Below are 15,704 nucleotides of genomic sequence, written 5' to 3'. Positions count from 1 at the left end.
TGCTTGAGAATCCCTTGGACTGCAAGGAGATCAAACAAGTTCATCCTAAAGGAAATCAGTCCTGAATATTCATTGGATGGACAGATGCTGAAGCTGAAGCTCCAATACTTTGGCCACATGATGTGAAGAACTGACTCATTGGAAAAGACCCTGATGCTGGGAAAGATTGAAGGCAGGAGGAGAAGGGGCGAACAGAGGATGAGATGGTTGGATGGCATCACAGACTGGATGGACATGAATTTGAGCAAGCTCTGGGAGTTAGTGATGGACAAGGGAAGCCTGGCGTGCTGCAGCCCACGGGGTCACAAACAGCTGGACACAACTGAGTGACTGAACTGAGTATCTCAAAATAATTTTTTTGGAAAGGAGTAAGTTTCAAACAAGTATTTAAATACCCTAGTGTTGAGGGCTCCTGGACTGCACAGTGTTGTACCAAATGTGTGTTGTACCTTTGTGGATGAGAACCATTATGAAAACTGCACTCTGTGCCTTCAAAGTACTTCCAGGTTTGGAGTGGAGATGGCGAGGTGACTTTATTTTTGTTTTTGTTGTTGTTGTTGTTTTTAATTAATTTTTATTGGAATATAGTTGATTTACAGTGCTGTGTTGTTTCAGGTGTTCAGCAAAATGAATCAGTTACACTAGTATCAATTCTCTTTTGGGTTCGTTTCCCGTATGGGCATTAGAGTGTTGTGTAGAGCTCCCTGTGCTACCCCAGTAGGTCGTTATCATCTGTTTTATATATAGTAATGTGTCTATGTCAATCCCAATCTCCCAATCTGTGAGTCTTTTTCTGTTTTGTAAATAGGTTCCTTTGTACCATACTTTTTTTAGATTTCCACATAAAAGCAATTCATGTAGTATTTGTCTTTGTCTGACTTACTTCACTTAGTATGATAGCCTCTAGATTCATCCATGTTGCTGCAAATGGCATTATTTTGTTCTTTTTTAAGGCTGACTAATATTCCATGCCATTCATTGATGAACATTTAGATTGCTTCCTCATCCTGACTGTTGAAGTGCATTTGTTTTTACTGAAATGAGATGCCCTCTTTTAGAGGCAGTGCTGGGAGTTGTTGTGATGTTTTTACTTTGGTCCCGAGAATGTGAAATAAACAACAGTTTCCTGGCCAAAAAAAATTACTTACAATAGAAAAGAATCTTAAAAAAAAGAATATATGTCTGTGTGTGTGTGTGTGTGTGTGTGTGTGTGTGTGTGTGTGACTTTGCTGTACACCTAAAACTAAAACTAAACTAAAACTAAAACTTCTTTCAAAGTTGTTTTGGCTACCTTAGATATTTTCTGTTCCTGTATGAATTTTAGAAACAGTTTGTCAGTTTAAAAAAGGCATATTGAGATTTTAATTTGGACTGTGTCAAGTTCATAGATCAATTTGAAGAGAACTGACATGTTAACAATACTGAGTCTTCCAACATATAAGACACTTTCCACTTATTTAGGTCTTCTTTGATTTACCTCATGTTTTCTAATTTTCAGTGCATAGGTTTTTCACATCTGTTTTTAGATTCATTTCTCCATATCTTATATTGTAAATGATATCTTTAAAATTTAGATTTTGATTGATCTTATATCCTGAAAACTTATTAAATTTATTATTAATTCTGGCAGTTTTTTTTATAGCTCCCATTGGATTTTTATATAGACAATAATGTCTTCTGTGAATAAAGACAAGTTTTACTTCCTTCCTTCTAATTTGAATGTCTTTTATTTCTATTTCTTGCTTTATTGCATTGGCTGTAACCTCTAGTACAGTGCTGAATAGTCATGGTATAAATGGCCATCCTTGCCTTGTTCCCTGTTATGGGGGAAGCTATTTCATATTTAAGACCATTAAATCTGTAGGTTTTTCAGAGATGTCCTTTGTTAAATTAAGGAATTTCACTTCTATTTGTAGTTTGTTGAGAGGGCTAATATGATCTAATTTCAAGAACTTAATATAAAGCTTCAGTAATTGACATTGGTATTGATAGTACTGTGTCAAAGTAAACAAGTATATCAATGGAACAGAATAGAGAACCCAGAAAAAGACCCACACATTTATGGTAGCTGATATGGCTGATTTTGAACAAAAATAAAAAGGTAGTTCAGTGGAGAATAAACAGACAATTTGTGCTAAAACAACTTAAAAAAAAAAAAAAAAAAAGAACCATGTCTCATGTCATACACAAGAATTAATTCAAAATGGATCATAGACCAAAATGGAAAATCCAAAATTATAAAACTTCTAGAAAAAGTTAACAGACTTTCCTTAAAAAACCAGATTGTAAATATTTTAGGCTTGTGGACATATGGTCTCTGCTGCAACTACACAACTCTGCAATTATAGTGTGAAAGTGGCCCTAGAAAATGCATAAATGAATGAGTATGGCTGTGTGTCAATAAAACTTTATGACTATGTCTAGTCCACCCTGGGAATGCAAGAATGGTTTAAAGATAAACTATTAATGTAATTCACTGCTTTGATAGATCAAAGGCAAAAAGCCAAATGATCATATGGATAGATACAGCAAAACAAAGCAACTAGCCAAACAAAAAAACACCCACATTAGACAAATTTTGAATTCATTTTTGATAAATTCTCCCAGAAAATCAGGAAGGATGAGAAAACCCAACAGCAAACTTTTTTTTTCACATGGAACTTTAAAAGCATTACTAGACCAAAGATAAAGATGCCTTCTCTCACCAGTGCTATTCAACTCTGCTTTATAGTGGAACCAACTGAGCCAGAGAGCAAATGGGGAAAGAATGGCAAGAAAAAGCCCAAACTGTCTTTAACTGCAGACATGATGGTCTACACGGAAAATCCAAGATAATCTGCTCTCAAAATATTTAAAACCATATGATAGCTCAACACAACCGCTGGGTACAAGGCAGCACGCTAAAGTCAATAACACTTCTCCTGAAGAGCAATACCATTTAGAACATATAAGAGAGGCAAACTCCATTCACAAAGGCAGTAAAATCTATAGGGTACTTAACATGAAATCTAAGAACAGATGCACAAGCTCCATATGGAAGCAGTATAGCAGTGGGGGTCAGAATAGGGCCTCCAACCCACAATGCCTGGTTCTACATTACAGCTCTACTGCTGACTGGTGTGGGTAAATTACTTGACCACTCTGCCGGTTTCCCCATTTGTAAAAGGGAGACAGTAAAAATATTACGTCTTTGGGACGTTGGGAAGATTAATTTGAGTTAAATATAAAGTGTTTAGAACAGTAGTTGGCACATACAAATATATAAATGTTTGCTGTTATTGTTGGGAAGAAAAATTAGAGCACTTAATTGAAGAACATGAATGAACATCTGAATCAATATACAGACAGATCATGCCCATGAATGGGACAACTTAGCATTAGAAAAATATCATTTTCCAAGTGGGAAATATCATTTTCCATTTGACCTATAAGTTTAAATTTATAAATTCTTTGCTGTTTCAAGAAAAGTGACAACAGGGATCTGATAAACTGAAATTTTATATAGAAATGCAAAGGTCCATGAATAGTCAAGACAATTTTGAAGAAAAACAAAGACTATAGCATTTGATCTATTTGATATTGATTTATCAAAAAACTATACTATCTAAGACACATGGGCCAGATAAAAAGACCAATGGAATAGAATAGAGAGTCCAGGAACATGCCCACATATATACAAGAACTTGGTATAGAAGAGAACTGGCTTTATAATTAGAGAGAGAAAGATAGGCTAGTCAAGCATTGATTTGGATACCAGGTTCTTCATATGGAAAAAGTATATAGTTAGATCTCTACTTTCCTCCAAATAGAACATTATGCTCTAGAGGGGCTAAATGTAAATATAGACATTCTATAGCCTACCTTCATACTCACAAGATAGAGATTTAGTGAATGAGACAAAAAGGCAAAATAGTTCAAAGAAAATACTGATAAATTTCACTACACCAAATTAGCAACTTCTGAAGGAAAACAGTACCACAAAGTTAGGAGATGAGCAACAAATTAGCAGAGAATGTTTCATAACACACATAAACAGACAGAGAACAGGTAGTAAAACTATATAAGAAGCTCCAGAAATTCAGCAAGAAAAAAGCCAAAAGGGAATAACAGGCAATTCTTAGAAGAGAAAATGGAGATGCTCAACCTCACTAGCAATCAGGAAATGCAAATTAAACTACTACCGGCTATCAGCTGACCCACCAACTTAAGGTGCATTTACATCAGTTTCCGATGCCACTCAGAATTCAATACGTGCTGCGCTTAGTCACTCAGTCGTGTCTGACTCCCTCTGACCCCATGGACTGCAGCCCACCAGGCTCCTCTGACCATGGGGATTCTCCAAGCAAGAATACTGGAGTGGGTTGCCATGCCCTCCTCCAGGTGATCTTCCCAACCCAGGGAAGATCGAACCCAGGTCTCATGCATTGCGAACAAATTCTTTACCATCTGAACCACCAGGGAAGTCCATACAGGAGTATAAATTGTTTCTTGATGTGGCAACATATAGGAAGTGAAATATGTACATATACTGTAACCCTGCCTCCAGGTGTCCCCCCTGGAAAACCATTACACTTGGGTGTGAGGAATCAGGTAAAATGATGTCATGAATTGCTGTTTGAAACTCCAACAGGTTGGAAACAACCTAAATATCCATCCAAGTGGGTGGAGAGGATGAGAGAAATAATAAATTAATTGTAGACACTGGTATGCTTGTCAATGTTTAACCACCCCTATCTGCTACGATTCATGGGGTCGCAAAGAGTCGGACACAACTGAGCGACTGAACTGAACTGAATTGATCTAGGGGGAAGGGCTTTCCAGATGACTCAGTGGGTAAAGAATCTGCCGGCAATGCAGGAGACACAGGAGACGTGGGTTCAATCCCTGGATTGGGAAGATCCCCTGGAGGAGGGCATGGCAACCCACTCCAGTATCCTTGCCTGAAGAATCCCATGGACAGAGGATCCTGGCGGGCTACAGTCTGGGCTACAGTCCATAGGGTCACAAAGAGTCTGATAAGACTGAAGCGATTGAGCACATATGCATGCAACAAGGTGGAAAAGCCAGAATCTGTAGCATTTGCTGATTTCTGTGCTATAAATATTCCCAATAGGGCTGATTTCTAGTTACTACTGTGATATCACTGAACACAGAGCCTGGAAGAGAAACACAATCGGCTCCCGCAAGAAGGTTCTTGGGGCAGGCTCCAGCACACCATTGATTGTTTTCTCCCAGCATTCGAGATCAATGAAGAAAGTAGATAGAGCTGAGAAACAAGGCTTAGGAAAAAAGCAATTTGCAATATGGTGCAATCAATATGATAATGTTTGCATACATTTTTAAATTACATGAAATGATACAATTCATGAACATGTGTTAAAGAATAGAACGTGGATGAGAAGAAAACTAATTCAGGGACAGTGTTCACCTTTGGAAAGAGAATGGGAGGATTAGGGCTAGAAAGGAAGCAAAAAAGCTTCAATGTCTCTGATTCTATTTCTTACATTTAAAGATCGGAAGCTAACATGTTAGAATTTTAATATTGATTCCTTTAGAATCAATATTCAAAATGGGGGATTGTAATAATAAACTCCAGTCTCTTGCTTATTTGAACTATCTCATTAAAATAAATGGGGCTTCCCAAGTGGCACTAGTGGTAAAGAACCCGCCTGGCAATGCAGGAGACATAAGAGACGCCAGTTGGATTCCTGGGCTGAGAAGATCACCTGGATCAGGGCATGGCAACCCACTCCAGTGTTCTTGCCTGCAGAATCCCACGGACAGAGAAGCCTGGCGGGCTATGGTCCACAGGGTCACAAAGAGCTGGACACGACTGAAGTGACTCAGCATGCTCACACACACATTAAAATATATGCAGAATATAAAGGATGGATCATGGTTGTGTAGAAACAAAACTTTACCTAGAAAGGCCCGGGAATGAGACACTCCAAAAGGTTTCTGGTACAATGAATTCAGGACCATGCCTTGTCTATCTTCCCTTATGTACACATTTTCTATTATGTGTCACTTCTGCGGTGGCAGAAAGTGACTAAAATTGTGAGCGTGGGACCAGATGGCAGGCCTGGGTCCTTCCCTGATGACACGGCTATCTGATGGGTCTCAGCGCAACTCAGTGTTGTTAGACGGTCTCCATCCAGAGGCCCTGTGACCTAGACTGGGAGTGGGTGGGTGGGTTTCTGTCTAGCCTTTCACTGGAGAAAAGATCCATCCGAGTAATGCTTCAGGCAGCTTCTCCAGGGCAAGACAGACGGTTCCCAGAGGTGAAAAGAGACCATCTTGAACTCCCTGTGGGAACTCCCTCTGGGTAGTCACAGAGGGGGAAGGTGGCAGAGAGGTAGTTGCATCAGTACCAGCTTGTATGGGCTGACTGTACAAGCTCTGGAGCCTCACAACCTGGGTAAATCTCAGCTCTGCCACTTACCAGCTGGGTGACTTAGGAAGTGACTCGGTGTTTGTTTATTCATTTATAAAAAGAGCACCGTAGTAGGTTGTGTTATAATGCAAAACATTTGTACTATATCCTCCCTCCTTGGTGGAGGATTGTACTTGTGTGTGCCATTAAGGTCATAGGTCATAAGGTCATTAACGGCCATGTAACCTGTAGTGTTCCTGCCTGCCCTTTGAACTCATGAGTGGTGGTTATGTGACTTACTTGGGCCAATGAAGTTCTAAGAGTGAGCTCATGACCCCGATCTCTCTTTCACCTCTACCATGGCCCCAGCAATGCCCAATGTAGCGCTCCTCCATCAGCCTGGATCCCAGAGTAAAGATGACAAGGGTCAGAGCTGCAGCCAACTTGTCAAGGGCATGTGGCACGAGTGAGAAGTAGATTCCATAAGGCACAGAATTTTGAACGGTCATCCATTGTTTCAATACAACCTAGTTTTCATTCTGGCTGAGACAAGAGTCTTCATGTATTTGAGGACAGTACAAGATAACACATATGAAATGTTTAGCCACCACCAGCTGGAACACAGGGATGTAGTGGTTTCCACAAGAGAGGTTATGTTGCAGTGAAAAAACAATCCACAAATCTCAGTACCCAAACACAGCGCATATTTATTTCTCACTCATCTTATACATCTAATGGGGTCCATGTTCTTTGTAATCATGCATGGACTCTGGCTTACAGAGGCTTTATCTTGACATTTACTTTTCCAAGGCCCTAAGTCAGAAGACTAAAAGAACTTAACATCCAACAGAAAACAAATTAAGTGTCCATCACCAGGAAGGTACATTATACAGTGTATCTGTATAATGGAATACTATACAACAGTGAAAAATGAACAAACCACATATATAAACCATATATAAAAAATTAAGTGAAGCTCAGAAACAATGTTGAGAAGAAGAAATCAGATAGAAAAACATTCATATTCTATGATTGTATTTACAGAAAGACCCCCACCCCCCACCAGCAAAATTACAGTGTTAGAAGTCGAGGTGAAGGTTATCTTTTGGGCAGATAGTGGGTTATGAGAAAGACCTTGTGAGGACAGCTGTGGCCTCTTTTCCTGATGTAGGTGATGGCAGTTACACAATTACATCTCAGAAGGGTCCTCTCCACTCTCTCTTTATAAAATAGACCCCCATCCATCTCCATCTCTGCACCCCACTTTCACTTCTCACTTATCATGACCTACATGTTATATAGTCATATTGTCTTGCTGATCTTGCTGTACTAATAGGTCAACCCCATAAGAGCAGAGAATTTGGTCTGTTCTGTTCTCATTACCACTGTGCCGGAAATGTGCCCTCACATAGTAGGTGCTCAACAAACATTCATCACAAATGAAAGAATAAGGAGGAGGCCATAGAGAGAGAGAGAGGGGATGGAGTCAGGAGGACAGACAGGCAGTAGGATGGGGAACTCAGCTTTGTGCCAAGAAACAGAGATGCCTCCAGATTTAAGAGAGGAAGCAATGGATGGCGTCAGGTTGAGCGGGGTTGGGGTGGGAGTGAGCAGAATGTTGAGAGAGGAGCCTTGGCGCTGGTGTGGGAGTGCTTCAGGATGGAGGAGACAGTTCTCAGGAACCCCGAGGGAGTCAGAGGAGACTTCACGGGGGAGCAAGTGCCTGAAACTGAGCCTTAGGGCCCAGCAAGTTTCAAGACCATAAACTCCCAGGTCCCCAGCCTGGCTCAGAGGCTGATGAAAGAGGTGGATCACTGTGTTGGGCCAGGTCAAGCCCCTATTCACAGTGATCCAGGGTATCCTAGAAGATGGGGTGGATGTTTCAGGTCTCATGGATGGGGTGAGGGGTCTTCCCAAGTTCAGAGAGGTGAGGTTCAGCCTATGATAACAACTAACATTCCAGAGCACCCATGAGGCCAGGCCCCTACTAAGCATGGACTGGCCACACTAGCCCAGTGATCATATCCATTAAACAGGTGGGGTTGTGCTTGCCCAGGGCTCCCTCACTGTTAGGGCTTGAACCCAGTCTGTCCGTCCTCCAGTGTCTGAGGTCACGGCCACTTTCCGTACTGAGTTAGAGAAGGGAGAGGGGAATGGACAGAGAGTGGGACTCCGGTGTTAGGTGCAGGGGACCAGAGCAGCCCAGGCTGGTGGATGAGAGAGGGTGTGAAAGTTAGCCTGTTTCACTTCCCTGGTGGCTCAGATGGTAAAGTGTCTGCCTGCAATGTGGGAGACCGGGGTTCAATCCCTGGGTCAGGAAGATCCCCTGGAGGAGGAAATGGCAACCCACTCCAGAATTCTTGCCTGGAAAATCCCATGGACAGAGGAGCCTGGTAGGCTACAGTCCATAGGGTCAAGAAAGAGTCAGATACAACTGAATGACTTCACTTTCACTTTTCACATCCAGAGGGTCCCTGCATTTACCTGGCCCTTGCACTGAATCTACATACCTGTGCTAAGAGGTGGGCGTGCTTGAGGAAGCTGAGGTAGGGGACAGGTGGGGGACCTGCCCTGGGTCACTCAGCATCCAGGAGATGTTGGCAGAGCCTCAAGCTGTTCCTGGGTCCTGCCCTTTCAGTTATGCCCTGCAGGGTGCTGGTGGGGGTGGGGAGGAACTTTCACCTCCTTATAGATTTATTCTGGGTGTTTCTAAGGAATAAAAGCCCAGCTCTAGCTTCAGAAACTCCCTCTCACTCCCCAGCCAGAAACCTTAGGGGGCTTCCACCTTCTCCAGCCTTTCCCATAACCCCAGCCTCCTGGCTTAGTCCCTTCTGGACTCTTCTGCCTCCACTGCAGTTTGGGGAATGCCTGGAGTTCCCCGCCCCCCCCGCCTCCCCAACAGTTGAGAGGAGAAGAGCATCACAGAATTGCAGGGGTTCGAGAGACCAGCTGCACCCCCACCTGGGTTTTGGCCCCCTATTTCAAGCCAAGGGCCCCTTCAGCTCTGGTACCTGTCAGGGGGCAGTCTGCACCTTTCCATCTCTCCCTTTCCAAAGAGGTGTTGCTGAACACCTAAGAAGGCCTGCTGGTCCTTGCCGTTGGGCAGAAGTGTATCCATTTACCCACCCCCAACACCTCTGAAGCTCCCCTTCTCTTCTAAGCTCCCCACCCACCAGGAGTACCTGGGCACGCAAAAAAAGTGAAGTCGCTCGGTCGTGTCCGACTCTTTGCAACCCCATGGAGCCCGCCAGGCTCCTCCGTCCATGCGATTTTCCAGACAAGAGTACTGGAGTGGCTTGTCAGTTCCTTCTCCAGGGGATCTTCCCGACCCAGGGATTGAACCCGGGGCTCCCGCATTGCAGGCAGACGCTTTACCGTCTGAGCCACCAGGCACGCAAAGTGGCCCTCCAAATGCTCAGCTGCCCAGTGCCTCCCGCCAGCTGGTCACCTCCTTCCTCCCTCGCTCGCTGGCAAACCCAGGGACCAAAGGTGTCCATCCGTGAGACTGAGAGCGCAGAGGGGCAGCTTCTGCCGGGGGGCGCGGCTCCACCTGCAGGGTGCTGGGCGGCGGGCACGCGGCGGGAGGCGCGGGCCGCGGGGGCGGAGAGCGGGCGGTGCGAGGGAGGGGCCTGCGACAGCGGCGGCGGCGGCGGCGGCGGCGGCCCCAGTCCGCGCAGCCCGGCTCGGCCCCGGCTCGGTCGGCGCAGCGCCGCGCGCGTCCCCTCCCGCCGCCGCTGCCGCCGCCGCCGCCGCCACAGCCAGGCGCACGGGCACCCAGCCGCCGCCGCCGCCGGGGCGCACGGACGCAGCGCGCACCGCCGGCCGGGATGCGCGCCCGGGACCCGGCCCGTCCCCACCCGCGGCCGCCGCCCGCCTGCCGCGCGCAAGCCTGACCGCGGCGCCCGCCTCGGCCGCCCTCGCCCGTTCCCCGGCCGCCCCCTGGTTGAGCGATGCCCGCCCTCCGGGGCCCCGGCGGCCCGCGCCCCTGCTAGGCTGCGGCGGCATGGCCCGCGCGCCCGGCGCGACCTCTGCGGATTGCATCGGTGTGCGGCGGCGGGGCATGCCCAGGGCACCGGGCACGGCCTTCAATGGGCGAGGACGCGGACACGCGGAAAATTAACCACAGCTTCCTGCGGGACCACAGCTATGTGACAGAAGGTAACGTACGTGTTGTCTGAGGCCCCTTCCGGCCGGCCGCGGCGTGGGGATGCCGTCGCACCGAATGCCCTCCGAAGGTTTGGACCGCGCGCTGTGTGTCGTGTCCCCCCCACCCCACCCTACCCCACCCCCGCCCCGGTCCGGGAGGGAGGGAGCCGGAGGGCGCCGGTCCCCTGCTGCTCGGTAGCCGGACAGGGCAGCGCCCTCCTCCGCGCCGCCCTCCGGCGGGCAGCTTTCCGCCTCCAGGCCCGGTGGCGCCCTGAGTCGGCCCCGGCCCTCATTTTTTGTAAAGGCCACCTCTGCGGCTACTCTGGTGAAGACATCCTGGGCGCTTTTAGTGGCTTAAAATCCTGGGTTTGCCCTTTCATCCCAGTCCAGAGCCCGGCAGAATTTTCTAGGCTGCCCACTCCCCGCAGACTAAGAGCGACCCAAGAGGAGGAAAAAAAAAATCAGTGGCCAGATTGCCCCAGAGGCTCGAGGTTTTCGGCCCCTCCCTGTGCCCAGAAGCAAGGTCCCTTAGCCGGTGAGAGAAGGCGGCTGGTTTGGGGTGGATCTTTTCTTCCTGGTGAATAAAACGAGACAGGAACAGCTGACCCTACACTGTCTGAACCCCAAAGTGGGACCTGCTACCCCAAACGGGCCCTGCATTGGAAATCCCCTAAATGGGCCTTACTCCCCACTCCGAGGCTGGTGGGATCTAGAGGGTCAGCGACCCCTTCTTATAAGCCAGTAGTAACTTCAAAGGTCCCCCGGCTCCGCCCTGCCCAGGGAACGGTGAGAAGCTCCCAGGCCTTAGCCAGGCGCCCGCGGATTGGAGCCTCCATTGCGGATGGGGAAGGGCCGGCCGCGCGGGGTGTCGGCAGGCATTGGTGGGGACGCCTTGTGCCCGGAGACCTTCCTGGGTTAAGGGGCTTGACTGCGTCTTCCCTAGGGGCTGCCGGACTGGCTGCAGAGGTGTTGGTGGGTTTTAGCAAGAGGTCCCCTGGTGGGTGCTTCCGTGGGAGGGGCCCAGGGCTTTGCGTGCCGCGGGGCTGGGGCGCGTGGGAGCCCGGGTCAGGAACCCGTGTGGGCTCCGAGCGGTGGTGACTCGACTCCGGGCGCTGTCCAGCCAGCGCCGATGCCAGGCTCCGCCGGAAACGAGGCCGAGGAGCCCCTCGCGGGAGCCCTGCGGAGGCCTTGAGAGCGCCTGACCAGCGCCGGTGGGCTTCCAGGCTTCCCGACCCAGGGATGCTGAGGCTGGGTGTGTGACCTGGGCGGAGTATATAGGCTGGAGAGTGGCGCTCCCCGCTCCCCGGAGGAGAAGCGCTGAGTCACGCTTTGCTGATAGGTGTGTAGGGAGAGGGGGCAGGGCTGCTGGGGCTAGCTGAGGGCTCTGCCTCAAGTTAGAGGAAGTGGGGGTCCGGGGCATCTGAAAGGGGTCTTTGTCGCCGGCCTTGGAGAGGCCGAGGAAGGATCAGTGTGTTTCCTGGGTGTTCTTTCTGCTGGCAGCCTGCTGAGAGGCAGAGGTGAAAGGCTGCTGAGTTGCTGGCAGGTGCCCCAGTGGTCTGGCTGGAGCCAGGAGAGGAGATCTTGGCAGGTCATCCTGATCTGGCTTTCTGGAGGAAGCCTCTGCTTTCTCATCTCTGCACGCAGGATGCTGGAACAAGGCGCTGGACTCTGTGACTTAGAGTAAAAAGTACTGCCTGACTCATAGTGGACATTGGCAAACCCGAATTTCTTCTTTATCCTGTCTCTCCCCGTTTTTCTCACGAATTCACCAGCTCTTAGAAGGGAGGAACAAGGGAGACGTGCGTAGTTATCAGAGTAGGGGGTGATGATTGTTAATTCTTCATTCATGCAACACATATTTACTGACCACCTACTAGTGTTTTAACCCTGGGGATTGGACACAGGTCCTGCCCCCCGGCAGCCTGTATTCTAGAAGGGAGCCCCGTTATGTGGACAGATCTCTTTCCCCATCTGTGAAATGGGAGTAAATAATACCACCCTGCCTACACGTTTTAGGGTTTATGTGGGGCTTAGGTGAGATGGTGGGCTTCCCTGGTAGCTCAGACGGTAAAGAATACACCTGCAATGTGAGAGACCTGAGTTCAATCCCTGGGTTGGGAAGATCCCCTGGAGGAGGGCATGGCAACCCACTCCAGTGTTCTTGCCTAGAGAATCCCCATAGACAGAGGAGCCTGGCAGGTTAGAGTCCGTGGGGTTGCAAAGAGTTGGACACGACTAAGCGACTAAGCACCGCACAGCACAGGTGAGATGGTGGATGAAGGACTAGCCCCAGAACTACAAATTGTGAACTGGCAGCCTACGTGTGTGGAGAACCCATTAGGTGTTGAGGCCTCACAGGAGCTCCGCATACCCCACATGCCCATTTTATAGACAAAGAAACTGAGGCTTAGCCTTTGTCCACATCCCAGGCTGAATCCCACTGTGTGCAGGGCATAGGGCTCCAGTCCTAGGGATGCAGCGAGGAACAGGATTCAGAGTTCCTGCCCTCGGAGAGCAGGGTCTAGTCAAGAAAGCAAGAACAATAATTATTAGAATTATATGAGATTTCTGGCCACCCTGCATGGAAACAGACCTTCCTACGATTGCGTCTTGCCCACATTTTGTGCTCAGAGCACAGAGCAGGTCACAGATTTGGGTGTCAGACAGCACACGTGCATGCTCAGTCGAGTCCGTTGTGTTGACTCTTTGTGACCCCATGGACTGTTGCCTGCCAGGCTCTTCTATCCAATCTTAAAGGATTGTTGGGAATATCAGTGGTTATGCTAATATAGACCACATCTGGCACGGTGCTTTTGGCCTATTGGAAGCATTTTATACATGGTACTGTTAGAATTTTAAAGTCTTGTTCCTGGAGGAGCTTCACAAGCAAATAATGGATGCTGGGAGTTTGTAAAAGTGCCAGGTGTACAAATCCCTGTTCCAGCTGGTCATTTGGCCACAAACACTCACAACACCCCAGTGACTGTGATCTACTTCCTGTTCCTTAAGGAGGGTGTTTTTTTTTTTTTCTTTCTCTCAAGGTATTTGCACTGGCTGTGTCCACTACGTGGAACACCCACCTTCTGCTCTTCCTTCTCATCCTTTAGGTCTCGAGTTAAATGTCATCTTCACCACTGGGAGCCCAGTTCCCCAGTTTCCTCTTGTAAAATCCCAAATGCCTTAGGTTTTGTTAGTCATTCACACCTTGTGATCACTAGGCATGGACATGTGTCACCGTGGAGCACAGAAGACTTTGCAGAATGGATGTGTGTTGGGGGAGAGCAGTACAGTTAAGGTTCTCAGGACAGTGGAAGGACCTGAGCCCTAGAGAAAGGGGTCCCAGGGATCAGAGAATGCCAAGGACTCTCTGTTTAGAATTTTCTCAAGAGCCAGATACGACTCCAAGAAGGACTCTTCCTGGCTGTGTTCTCTTGCTGCAGTCCTAGAACTCAGGTTTTCATTTGTTTGTTTAATCTTGAAGTCGTGTCCAACTCTTTTTGCAGCCCCGTAGACGATAGCCTGCCAGGCTCCTGTGTCCATGGGATTTCCCAGGAAAGAGTACTGGAGTGGGTTGCCATTTCCTTCTCCAGGGGATCTTCCTGACTCAGGGACTGAACCCAAGTCTCCTGTGTTGGCAGTTGGATTCTTTATCTCTGAGCCCCCAGGGAAACCCGGACTCAGCTATAGGGTGAGTTAAATAGACATTTCTAGGCTAGACTGGATCTAAGAAATACGTTCATCCTCTTTCATGCAGTAGCATTTACCAAGCACATCCTTCTCTGCATCTGGGTCTGGGCAGGCAGGGATGAACCAGGGTACTTCCATTCCCCCTTGCAGTGACTGGTTCGAAAATGAACATGGGAGTCCTTTCTGGAGGTTGAGTGGAGAGTAGAGAGAGCTGCAGGAAGCTGGTCCCTTTCTTGTGATGGGACATGGAAGCCCCCCCGGCAGCTGCCTTGAGACCATGGTGGAAGCCGGTCTTAAGCCAACAATACAGTTGCTGCCAGAGTAGACAGTGAGTGAGATGTTGGTGACTCCTGGATTAACCAGGCCTAATGTCCACCCTACCTCTGGGCTTCCAGTTCCGTAAGCTGCTATATTTACTCATTGCTTCAGACTTGAAGCCACGTCTCTGTTATTTACAGCCAGCAGCACCCCTACCCATACAACTTTTACTGATGGTCAGAAAAACAGAAAGGCTGCCCTGTCACTCATGACCGAAACACAAGATGCTTAAAACCAGGAGGTGGCTGGGTTTTGTGTGTGTGTGTTCCGTTTTGGAAATCCTCTTTGGCCTCTTTCACGCACTCAAGTTAAAGTTGCAGAGTTTTGATTTCCCCTCCTGGTGCTTCTAGCCACATGAGGGAATCCCAAGATCTGCTACCTAGGTTCCTGGTGGGGTCTGGAGACCTGCATTCCTGGTGAGGTCTGCTCTGGGTCTGTAATCTTGGGCAGGAGCCTTAGTTTCTGTTCCAGGTTCTTCCACAGATCACTTGAAATGAGGGATGTGCAAGTGTTTGATGTTGTTGGATCATCTCTGTGGACTCCCCACCATGCTTTGTGAATGGAATACATTCAGTGGACTCATGGCATTAAATGGCTTGGTGCATGTGATCATACCCAGCCCAGGGCCTGGGGCACAGTCAGGACTTAATAGATATTGTCCATAAATAATAATGTCTGTTCTTTAGAAGTTGGAGTCAGACTAGCTCTTAGCTGCATATTCCCTGGTGGCTCAGATGGTAAAGGCTCTGCCTGCCATGCAGGAGTTGGAGTTTGATCCCTGGGTTGGGAAGATCCCCTGGAGAAGGGAATGGCAATCCACTCCAGTATTCTTGCCTGGAGAATTCCATGGACAGAGGAGCCTGACAGGCTCTGTAGTACATGGGGTTGCAAAGAGCCGGACATGACTGAATGACTAACACACCTACAGCCCATAGAACTGTCAGACTGGCTGACCCAACTTCATCTCCAGCCTTAGGGAAATTGAGCTGAGAGGGGAGGTTATGTCTGACAGTGACCTGAGCCAGCCCAGAGGGAAAGCGGGAGAGCCGGCCTTTGATTCTTGAAATCTTGGTTCCTTTTGCTTCCATTTAGAACTGTCCCTTTCATAAGCTTTCTTGGGGTTTCACAAGCTGATGTTTCCACTTCTGGCATGGGGGCAGGGTGGGAGGCTGAAATGGGA

General features: G+C 48.1%; 1 protein-coding gene across 2 annotated transcripts in view; it reads left to right on the top strand.

Moving 5' to 3' along the window:
* Positions 1-10,232: 10,232 nt before the first annotated feature.
* The window catches only part of PPP2R2C (protein phosphatase 2 regulatory subunit Bgamma), a 161,476-nt gene continuing 156,004 nt past the window's right edge, over positions 10,233-15,704 (top strand). The window contains exon 1 of one of the 2 annotated variants that reach the window (XM_043906227.1): positions 10,233-10,531. In XM_043906227.1, the coding sequence (XP_043762162.1) occupies positions 10,462-10,531 (70 nt within the window). In that variant the 5' untranslated portion in view covers positions 10,233-10,461. Of the gene's footprint in view, positions 10,609-15,704 lie in introns of both variants that reach the window. The other variant, XM_043906228.1, reaches the window with a different exon arrangement.

The sequence above is a fragment of the Cervus elaphus genome, chromosome 6 (genome assembly GCF_910594005.1).
Source record: "Cervus elaphus chromosome 6, mCerEla1.1, whole genome shotgun sequence".
In the NCBI taxonomy this organism is placed as follows: Eukaryota; Metazoa; Chordata; class Mammalia; order Artiodactyla; family Cervidae; genus Cervus; species Cervus elaphus.
Note: the sequence above shows the minus strand (reverse complement) of the source record. Positions and strands in the feature narration are given on the sequence as shown.